The 12,189-nt window shown below is 39.8% G+C and overlaps 1 protein-coding gene across 1 annotated transcript in view; it reads left to right on the forward strand.

The window, feature by feature from the left end:
- The window catches only part of LOC127453868 (glutamate receptor ionotropic, kainate 3-like), a 286,044-nt gene that overhangs the window by 155,761 nt on the left and 118,094 nt on the right, over positions 1-12,189 (forward strand). Inside the window, exons 7-8 of the mRNA XM_051720608.1 lie at positions 1,081-1,224; positions 3,018-3,125. Of these exons, the coding sequence (XP_051576568.1) occupies positions 1,081-1,224; positions 3,018-3,125 (252 nt within the window). The remainder of the gene's footprint in view (positions 1-1,080; positions 1,225-3,017; positions 3,126-12,189) is intronic.

Here is a 12,189-nt window from a genome sequence, read left to right on the forward strand (position 1 = left end):
ATCCACAACAATTAATAAATGAATAAGTAAAATGTCAAATTGTATGACAATTTTATGATACTTATTTTTTTATGCAATGTCAGGGTGCTTTGGGTGTTGCTATGGCATTGCTAGAGTGTTGCTAGGTTGTTTTAAGATGGTACTTACTGGCTCCACAACATCCTGATCCCTATGTGTGGGGACCTTTTCAAAAGAAGTCTATAGGATTTTTGGCTCATTTTTCATCCGCCAGACAGATGTTTATATTATGAACTGAAAATATTTTTGAATAAATATGTGATTCTGTATTTGTTTAAAAAAGATACAGTTTGCAAGTATTCTAATTATAATCTTTTTTTTTTTTTTTTTTCTCAAAATGAAGGGTTTAGTTTTCTGTATATCGACTACAAAAGAATTGTACCACCATTGATGTATAAATGACAAGCATATGGCAATTTTCTTGTTTATAGTCAAGAGAGGTGTACTATACCATATATATATTCTGTACTCTACCAGGTCTTTTTTTTTTTTTTTTTTTTTTTTACACAAATAAAATTTTTATTTGTAATTTGCTTCCAATGGTTAAATAGCCTTACAATACACTTTATAATCAGTTGTATGTTCTAGTAAATAATTGTAACTCCTTATACCTTATAAGTTATACTTACTTATTCATGATTATAACAAGTGTAATGAATCAAAAAACAAGGTATGACACCAAATTACAGGCTGTGGATTACAGTATAGATTATAAGGCATCATGAATACCTTTATTACTAATTATGCACAGGCTTCACTAATTGTCCTGTGCATAATGAATTTTTAATTGGTCCTGTTGGTTCCAATGTTGCTCTACTTACAGCAGTTGAGTAGTTCTTTTTGTTCTCAGTATATAGAAAAAGACACAGAATAAAAATCATTTGTTTTGTCTTCATCCCTGCACCAGACCCTGTACTTCTGTCTGTTTTGATTCAAGTGTACAAATGGTCCTGAGCAGTGGCCCAGTTTGCTCTCTGGCAAGGTTGTCATTTGGTGAAGTCCTGCTCTCCTCCTGCACGTCAGTTCCTTTCAGCTGACATATCGCCCCCCTATTTATTCCAGACAGATGCTGCTCTGACGTACGACGCAGTCCACATCGTGTCGGTCTCTTACCAGCATGCTCCGCAGATGACTGTCAACTCACTGCAGTGTCACCGCCACAAACCCTGGAGGTTCGGAGGCCGCTTCATGAGTTTCATTAAGGAGGTAATGACAGTCGCCCGGGGCACCGATGTCACAAACACTTATGCTCTCCAGAGACAAGATAAGATATATAAGATATTGTTTAAATAACACAATACAGTATGAGCCGCTCTGCTGTACATTCATCATCGAAGCTTGCGCATCCCTTTTTATTATTTATTCAAATTGTGTCTTAGTATATAGACTGGCCCCCCAAAATAGAGGACACTGAAACAACACTTAAAAATGTATGAATGCCATTGCATGAGATAACAAAATTCCAATCCAAATAGCAACTATTTTAAAGAAAGATGGCACAACCATTCTTTTCAAGCTAAACATTTCACTAAAAGAAGTTTGACATCTTTGAACAACAGATGTGCCTTCAAAATTAAAATAATAAGTATTTGAACATTTTCTGGTTATTAAAGGAATATGCATATATATTTTTAAGTGTCACTTAAGTGATCAGATACTTTTTCAGGGCCACTGTGTTAGTCATTAGTGCTATTAGTATGTGGTTATCTTTGTTTTTAACGTTAAATCACACCTAATGAACAATCTCCAGACACTATCCATTTGAATTGCAAACTCTGAATGTAGCAGCTAAAGATGATCATTCACTTTTTTTCATTCTGGCCTTGGACTCGCAGTGTCCCACTTTCTCATCACTATGCGCTAGAGTGTGAGTGTGCATGGTGTAATCAGCTCTTATTTCAGCTCACAAGAGAGACTTTGATTAGAACGCATAATAGGCAGATTAGAGTTGTTGAACACAGCTCTGCGGAGCGTAGCATGCAAGAGAAGAGCAAAATGAGGGCCATGGAGTTGCTGTAGAGAGCATTGTCTCTCTTTGGCATTGTGGAGCACACACATTCCTGTGAAATGTCCTCACTCCTGAATACAAACGGAGGTGTTTCATTTAGAAGAGGTTACGGAGAGCACTCTATATCAGTGTGTTGTTTGGGGGAGTAGTTCTGTGGTTAGAGGACGAGGGAGGAATGGAGAGGAGGAGTTGCAGTGTAATTTTTTCTGTCTCTGGAGATTGTTGCAAGTGAGATGGTCGTTAATTAGGACGGAGGTCTGGGGAGAGGGAATGTCTTGGGCGCTGGGACGTAAAATTAAATTAAAAAGGAAATCAAGTCTGTGTGTGCTCATGAGGATGTGTATTGGTGTATGCATGTGTGTATGTGCAAATGTACAAGATTTTCCTTTTTTTTTTTCATTCACGTGTGTAAATTTGAATTAAATTGGCCACGCCCCACAGGATATTGAATTGGAATGTGAATTTCCACATTATAATGAATTGCATTTAAAAGAAATTCATTATTTTTAATATTTTAATTTTGCCATACAGCAACACAAAATGTCAACTATTTTGTTTCAGATTATTTTATTTGTACAGTATATTGAATAAATTAAAGCATTTAATGTAAAGTTAATGTATTAAATATAAAGAAACATAAATTAAATACACATTTTCATAAGTGGCATTTTAAGCATTGATTATTAAAATGTAATGTTTATAGAAATAATCATAGTTTTTAGGGTATGATGTAACATTTATTTATACTGAAAAATGAATGTATCATCAAAACAACACACAGCGGTTGAATTTCTTTGAACTTTTAGATTTAATTCTACTTCCTTAAGTTCACTTTAGAATTACAATTCTGCATTCTGTTCTCAATGTAAATTCAATTCAAATTCAGGAATTGAATAGCTATTTTCAATTCATTTCTGAATGTGGCACAGCCCTGGTGTGTCCAGGTGTGTTTTGTTTGTTGAAATCTCTCTCTATCTCTCCCTCTCTGAAGTCTCATTGGGACGGCCTGACGGGACGGCTGTGCTTCAACCGGACTACAGGTCTGCGCACCGACTTTGATCTTGACATTGTGAGTCTAAAGGAGGATGGCCTTCAAAAGGTAAAACATCACACAAACACATAACAGCTGCCTCAAATCAGACATAACACAACTAACCAAACAAAGCACATATAGCAACAATTTTGCTATGTCTACTTTTTTGCTTGCATTCACTAAGAACTATGCAAAGAGCTCCAGTAGGCTACAACAGAGGCACAACTGTAAGATTAGCCCCAGCGGGGTTTAAACATCCAGCGTTTTCCATCTTAATCCAGAATTTATCCATTGTGCCATATAACTGACAAATAGAGATGATGCCAAAGAGACATACCAAGTTGAGAGTACAAAACAACTGCTGAGAAAAATGTTTTACATCTAAGTAGTTTTGAACTCAAGCAGGAATTATGCACTGTATAACAACCAACATAGAATGATGCTGCCTTCAGGTGCTATCGGAATTATTTTAAATACGAGTTTCCCACTCTTATGTTGCACATGAACGACCCATCAAGTCATAATTATGACTAGGATCTCTGAGATCATTTTGATACCCGAGTTTCCGAGATGAGAGGAGACGTAAACTTTCAACATGGTGGAGGAGAGTATGGTTTCTGTAGTAAAAGACAGGTTTTATTAATTTTTCTAAATACAGCTAATTGTTAAAGGAATAGTTCACCCAAAAAATTTAAATTTGCTGATAATTTACTCACCCTCAGGCAGTCCAAGATGTATCTGAGTTTCTTTCTTCATCAAAACAGAATTTAAGATTTTCAGGATTTCATTTCAGGCCCTCTCCTTTAAACAATGCAAGTGAATGTACTCTTTTTTTTTGACGGTCCAAAATGCATATTTAGGGTGCATCAGAATAATCCACATGACTCCAGTCGACAAATAAATTTCTTCTGAACTCAAACGATTGATTATTTTTTAGAAACAAAACAATACTTATATACTTTTTAACTACAAATTTTCGCTTCCGTACATCTCTGTGATGACGTAAGCTCGTTGGTAAGGTCACGCGACCAGTACTTTTAAAATTTATCCAAACTTAGTCTTAAAGAAGAGGTCAGTTTCTCCATATAATACATATCCTTTACAATCGTTATCCACTCTTCTGTTGTTGGTGGTTCCTCATCCAGCCATTTCAATAGTTCTATCAGGAAGACTCGCAGACTTGAGTGAAATTTAAGATGACATTCCTTTGATGAATATAAAACAGAAATTTAATGTCTCTCTTTGGCATAAGCCCCATCTGGCAGTCCGAAGAAGTTGTACTCGGAACCGTTATATCCTGCTGGAGATAGGAGGCAGGGGTGAGGAGCCTACCCCCGTACAGGATGGGACTCAACTGGTGGCGGTGGGGTGGTGGAGGTTGCCATGTTAGCACACTGAAACGCAATGTGATAGATTGTGAGCAGACTTATAAAGCATTGGTTTACAAGTGATTGGCTAGGAGTTACCTAGCTAATGGTGTGATGATGTACAGCTGCTAGTCTTCCAGCTAGAACTACGCTGCACTTACATTTATTGCTTTTTTACTAGCTACCAGTAATACTTTAAGAAGGTACTTGTCCTGGGCAGTAAATTCAGTTGGCATATTTCCTAATTATATAGTGCAAAGCTGTGATCAATCTCAAAACCCAGTATTGATTCTATTTCTGTGACTACCTCTAACCAATAGGATTGGATTGCTGGACAGTTCCAAAATATGTTAAAGTAATCAGCTATTGAATTGTTACATCGTCTCCAGCTGTGGGCAGATTCCAGTCTACCATTCTGTAAATGTTTTCTTTTTGGGGTGATAAAAAATCTAATAATATTTTTCCATGAGAATTCTCTCCATAGTCACGAACTGGAGGTGGTAGACTGTTTTTTTTTTTTTTTTTACATATGTTAACCAGAACCAGTTTCTTGTGGATACTGCCCTTATTTGCATCAATAAAAATATTGATGAGACTCATTTCAGTTTCTTCATTACTTTTAATATTTCTATTAAAGTGATTCCTAAGCCTAAATATCTATAGAAATCCTGCTTATCTAAGTTGTGGGTGCCAGTAAGATGTTGGAAGCTTTCTAAATCTGTATCGGTTGAGACTGCGCAGTATGATGTATTGCCTTTCAACGTCAGTTGTTTAAACCTCAAATCCAGCTGTGCAGGCTTGAAATCTCTATTGTAGGCCACTCATCTTAACAGCCATGCTTTTCCCTCCAGCTTCAGATTTTTGCATTCTTTGAACCAGATATTGAACCATTGTCCAATAACTTAATTTGTTAGAATGCACAATCTTAGCGGTCTTATCTCCTAGTATGGATTGGAGAGGAAAGCCCAGTTGACTGAATTCTAGTTCTTTCCATTTTGCATAATACTCATCATTGCACCAGTAAACTAGATATCTTAATTGTGCTGCTTTATAATAATCCTCCAAGCAGGGAAGAGATAGTCCTCCTTTTTCATTTGGTAATTGTAGTGTTTTAAGTCTTACCCTAGGCTTCTGAATCTGGAAATCATTTGATTCCAATCGTTAAACTGTTTCTTTGGTATCTCTACAGGCAGTGATTGAAAAAGAAACAATAATCTTGGTAAAACATTCTTCAATCTTCAGTATAGTCTCTATTCAGTTATACATACAAAGGGTTAAGGGTATCCATCTGTCCAAATCTGCTTTTAGTTCCTTTGTGATAGAAACATAATTTATATTATAAATGTTAGTCAAATTCTTTGGTATATTAACACCTAGGTATTTAATATTATTGGTTTTCCACTTGAAATTATATTTTTTACGTATGTTCTCCTGTGGTGAATAATTATAAGAAAGGGTTTGGGTTTTATGTAAATTTAATTTATATCCTGAATACCAACCAAACTGTTCAAGGCATGACATGAGTTTAGGCAGGCTAGAATCTGGGTCGGAGATAATCATAAGAATGTCATCCGCATATAGTCATTATATGCTCTGTTTCTTTAAATGGAATTCCTGCATCTTCTCTAATTGCTTGAGCAAGTGGCTCTATGAATAATGCGAAGAGTGTGGGACTTAAGGGGCATCCCTGGCGGCATTCCCGTTCCAGAGTAATTGAGCCAGAGACATTACCATTTATTTTGATCTGGGCAGTTGGTAAGTGATATAGAGGTTTAAGACTTCCTATAACCTCATCATTAAAGACAAAACGTTGTAATACCAGATACATAAATTCCCATCACACTGAGTCAAAAGCCTTCTCTGTGTCAAGGCTAATTGCCAGAGATTTGGAATTATTTTTGCTCATGCTATCAATCAGATATAATGCACGTCTCATGTTATCTTGTGTCTGCCTGTTTTTAACAAATCTTGTTTGGTCAGTGTCAATCAACTCAGGAATTATATTTTCTAATCTTTTTGCCATTATTGAAGCATATAATCTGTAATCTATATTTAAGACAGAAATAGGTCTGTTGGAGCCGCATTCTGTCTTATATTTTCCAACTTTTAGGATCACAGATATAATAGATTGTTTCCAAGATAATTGGGGTCTCCCCCCAATTAAGAACATGGTTGAAACATTTTAAGAGCATAGGTATCAGTAATTATGTTTTATACCACTCTGCTGGATACCCATTTCTTCCTGGTACTTTATTTGTTTTCAGTCTTGATATGGTGCCATCAATTTCTGCTTCTGTGATTTCTTGTGTTAACAATTTGTTTTGTTCCACACCTACCAATGGTAAATCTAGAGATTCCAGGAAACTTTCAATGACTGAAGATTCTGCTGCTTCAGTTTGGGAGTATATCTTCTTATAGTATTTTTCAAAAGATCGTTGTACAGTATGTCTTCTGGTTTATAACACATTACATCAGTTTCGGGGTCTCTGATTTTGAAGATTGACCTTTCAGTTTGTTGTTTATGCAGTTTCCATGCTAACATTTTTTTAGATCTAGGCCCATTCTCGTAATAACTCGGTTTAATATATTTGAGTTTAATCTCCACTTGGTTGTCAAGTATCTTATTTACTTTTTGTGTTGTTGCTTTTATTTGTTCTAGTATTTGGGGATCATTTAATTCCATATGTTTTTGTTCCAGTGTTTTTAGTGTGTTCGTTAAATCGGTCAGTAGTTACTGTTTTTCTTTTCAGCACCGCTTTTGCCATAGAACACTTGGTGATATATCCTCATTATTATTAAATTCCATATAATTTTTCTTCACATTGACGATCATTTAGAAGACTAGTATTCAGTCTCCAGATGGTGCTCTTAGATTGGAGCATCTAAGAAGTCTTAAATACACTCCCACTTGATCGAATACATCTCTAGTTTCTATATCTCAATCTATAATTCTATGTCTCTCTGAGTTGAGCATAAACAAATAGTCAACCCTTGAGTAGACCGCATGAGGATGGGAGAAGGTAAACTGCCTCAAGGTTGGGTGGAGTTCCCTCCATATGTCAGTCATGCCAATTCCCTTAAGCATTTTTGTTACATACAGCGTCTCAGAATTAATCCTTTTTGTTGGATTCGTAGAGTCTGGGGTGGGATGCAGCTGTACATTCCAGTCCCCTCCGCAAATGAGAATGCCCAAAACTTCTGAAGCTATTATGTCAAATATTTTCTTAATTAGTAATTTATCCTGTCCTGTGGACTGTAAACATTAAGTAATGTTACTTCCCTAGAATTCTAGGATCCCTTTCACCTGAATATAACGACCTTTTTTATCAGCAATCTGGCTGGAGTCCTGGAAAGTCACTGTAACGATGCTGGCAATGACAGGTAGACGATGATGATGAAGTGTAGAACCCAAGTGCAGTTTAATACAAACGTGAACAAAACATAAACATGAACTTGACTTGACTTGACCTAACTTGACTTGACTTGACTTGACATAACATAACATAACATAACATAACATAACATAACATAACATAACATAACTTGACCTGACTTCACTTGACATGACTTGACTTGACTTGAAACGACGTTACGCCAACAATGTCACATTAACACAAAACATGAACAAAAACACATAAAACCATGACATACCCCCCCCCCCCCACTAGGGGCGGCTCCTGACACCCCAAAACAAAAACACAGAGTTCAAGAAGAAGCTGGGGTGGGGGTGGGGGGGTGGCATGGTGACTTGATGTGGTTACATGGCATGACATGGTAACATGGTATGGCAGGATCCTGACTTGCCCGTGGTAGGCGTGGATGCTGACTCATTGGCCGTGGCAGGCGTGAGCACTGGACTGTGGAGCAGAGGTGGGCCTGGACCGTGGAGCGGAGGTGGGCCTGGACCGTGGAGCAGAGGCGGGCCAGGACAGTGGAGCAGAGGCGGGCCAGGACAGTGGAACAAAGGCTTGCTTGTGACATGGCATGGAGCAGTCTGGGGCTTGGCTGAGGCATAACATGGATCAAACTGAGGTTCGGCTGTGACATGGCGTGAAACAGACTGAGGCGTTATTGTGACGGGCTCAGGTGTTGCAGTGACATGGCATGGAGCAGGCTGAGGTGTTGCTGTGGCATGGCATGGAGCAGGCTGAAGAGTTGCAGTGACATGGCATGGAGCAGGCTGAGGCGTTGCTGTGACATGGCATGGAGCAGGCTGAGGCATTGCTGTGACATGGCATGGAGCAGACTCAGGCATGGCTGTGACATGGCATGGAGCAGACTCAGGCGTGGCTGTGACATGGCATGGAGCAGACTCAGACATGGCTGTGACATGGCATGGAGCAGGCTGAGGCGTTGCTGTGACATGGCATGGAGCAGGCTGAGGAGTTGCTGTGACATGGCATGGAGCAGGCTGAGGAGTTACTGTGACATGGCATGGAGCAGGCTGAGGCGTTGCTATGACATGGCATGGAGCAGGCTGAGGAATTGCTGTGACATGGCATGGAGCAGACTCAGGCGTGGCTGTGACATGGCATGGAGCAGACTCAGGCATTGCTGTGACATGGCATGGAGCAGGCTGAGGAGTTACTGTGACATGGCATGGAGCAGGCTGAGGCATTGCTGTGACGTGGCATGGAGCAGGCTGAGGAGTTGCTGTGACATGGCATGGAGCAGGCTGAGGCGTTGCTGTGACATGGCATGGAGCAGGCTGAGGCATTGCTGTGACATGGCATGGAGCAGGCTGAGGAGTTGCTGTGACATGGCATGGAGCAGACTCAGGCGTGGCTGTGACATGGCATGGAGCAGACTCAGACGTGGCTGTGACATGGGATGGAGCAGGCTGAGGCGTTGCTATGACATGGCATGGAGCAGGCTGAGGAGTTGCTGTGACATGGCATGGAGCAGGCTGAGGCATTGCTGTGACGTGGCATGGAGCAGGCTGAGGAATTGCTGTGACATGGCATGGAGCAGACTCAGGCGTGGCTGTGACATGGCATGGAGCAGACTCAGGTGTTGCTGTGACATGGCATGGAGCAGGCTGAGGCATTGCTGTGAATACACTTTCACATTGTAAACCCCAAGTGACCTAAACATTATAACATAATTAACACAGAACATGAAAATAAGAAATGTACAATCAAACGAAACAACGACTTCTGTAATTGAGGTTTCTTTTAAAGTAGCTCCTATTTGGAAAGGAAAATCTTCGATTAACGAAGGGCCTCCATAGTACTGATATTATAAATCAGTGCACACTTAGTACGATATTTCTTCCTAAAACTCCCAAAAATAGAGGTCTTTTGTTTTTTTGGATCTATTATGGCTATAGCTCAACAAATCGACCCATAGTAAAACGAACCATCATTGGACGAAGAGTAAATATACAGATATTCTTTCATAACCTGTGTATGAATATTCTCCATATTGTATTAGTCTGTCTTTCTGGTAGTATAAACCCTGGAGTCTTTTCCGTGCTCTCTCTTGGTGTGCATCTCGGTTGCGGCACGTTTTTGCGGACACCGTCTCCCAGGAGATTTTACTCAGCCGCTCCATGGGTGCCGATGCAGTGGTGTTATCTTCTCTGATGCTCTCCGTGGTTAATCCTTTATTTTTTTAAGTCCTCCATTGCCTCTGTTGTAAACAATGGGACCTTCCTCAAAAAATACGCAAAGTTTTGCTGGAGGTGGTATCTGAAAACAGAGACCTTTTTCTTTGAGTAGTTTACTGATAGGGGTGTATGCCTTCCTCCTCCTTTGAGTCTCCGTGGGGTAATCTTGGTCAAAGTACACTATTTTCCCTTTCAAGTGAACTTCCCTCTTTTTCCATGCTGAACGGAGCACCAACTCTTTGATCTTATATTCGAGAAAGTAATTCACAACTGATCGAGGGTTAGCATTTGGCAGCAGCTTGGGGCTGAACGCCCTATGGCAGCATTGTATCCCAAGTTCAGTATCAGGGAGGGACAATTCCGTCTTGATGAAACTTTCAATAAACTCCTGTATGTTGTCTGCTTCGGCCTCCTCCAGAATTCCATATAAGCATATATTGTTTCATTGTGATCGTGCTTCGAAATCTGTCAGTTTTGTTCGAATATTTTGTTGGATGTCAAGGGCTTGACAAATCACTTCTTTAGCTGCAGTACTCCATTCTTCCAAGTCCGCCACCCGCTGTTAAGCTTCCTCCACTCTACCCAGCATATATTTCAAATCTGTGGCAATTTCATTCAGTTTAAGGTTGATGTCTGTTCTAAAGTTTGCCAAGTCATTTTTCATATCTCTGGAGAGGATTTGGTGAAAGTTGATTAGATCCGTCATCACATCTGATCGGATAACCTTTATCTCAGCGTGTATAACACCGATGCTAGTTTGCAGGGTGTCCGTGAACTCGTGTTAGCCAGCGTTGTCGTCATAGTCTTTTTCCGCTGCTTGTCTTTAATTTTTCTCGGGTCTCTGGGATAATTTGCCTCTAGCCTTTTGTTGCTTCTCCCCCTCCATATTTGCAAATTAATTTCAATGTGTAAAATTAAGTTAAATTAGGGGAGTATTATAGACCTGTCTGGGAGCTCTCGCTCTACACTGCCACTCGTCCCGATGCCACACCGGAAGTCCCAAAACAATTTCAAACACGATGTCAGAGGATTTTGATTTTAGAAGAGAAGAGGAGATAGAGTTTTTCACCCAACCCTACCTATTTGAGCCCGAATACACCTATGAGGATCTGAGGGAGATGGAGGAGGCTGCAGCAGCGGCGCAATCACAAGTCTCGGGGAGGCAGAGATCTATGGAGACATGGTGGTGCACATGTAGTAAATGCCAACCAATGCCAACAGAGGCAGAGAGCCTGTGCTGCCACGATTGGACCATAGCAATCCCACCTTTGGAAACAATTAGCGAAGCAGCCGGTGAGAACACTCCTAGTCCTAGCTGCATTACTGAACATAATGATTTTCCACATTACTGAGCCCCAGTGTTTTAGAGGTGTTTTTTCAGTTTGCCACGAATAAACTGGAAGCACTGTCCGAGGCCAGAAGGACCCAATGGCACTCTATCAGTAGAGTAAGTGTCATGTTTTTTTTTTTTTTTGCTATAGCTACTATATAAAAATATATAGGCTATATGACACATACCTCAGTTCGCTGGAAAAACAGCACAGGCACAGCCGATGAATTCAGATATCGACCCTTTGTTTCTTTCGATGGTTTGAAATCAGGGGTAAAATGTTCACAATGCACACCCTCCAATATTTGAGAGAATGTAGGGGTGTACTGATATCCAGGTTCAGCGCGATAAGCCAGAGCTTCAATCGCTCGTGATCATGTATAGGCAATTAATGAAAAGTTAATATTTTTCCCAGCATGCATTTTCTTTGGGGTTTCTGAAGGTTGAAGCATCCAGGATACACACCAAACGACACCAAATTTTGAACAATACACTTATACAAATACAAATTTACAGCAAAGACAATTAAACTTTTGTACAGCGCTCTTTCTCTTGTAAACAATGACGCGCTTCCTGCCTCCTCCTCTACACGTGACCTTACCAACGAGCTTATGTCATCCCTGTTATGAGCATGCATCACAGAGATGTACGGAAGCGAACATTTGTAGTTAAAAAGTATATAAGTAATGTTTTGTTTCTAAAAATAAGCAATCGTTTGGGTTCAGAAGAACTTTATTTGTCAACTGGAGTCGTGTGGATTATTTTGATGAACCCTAAATATGCATTTTGGACCATCAAAAAAAAATAGAGTACATTCACTTGCAT

The sequence above is a fragment of the Myxocyprinus asiaticus genome, chromosome 16 (assembly GCF_019703515.2).
Source record: "Myxocyprinus asiaticus isolate MX2 ecotype Aquarium Trade chromosome 16, UBuf_Myxa_2, whole genome shotgun sequence".
In the NCBI taxonomy this organism is placed as follows: Eukaryota; Metazoa; Chordata; class Actinopteri; order Cypriniformes; family Catostomidae; genus Myxocyprinus; species Myxocyprinus asiaticus.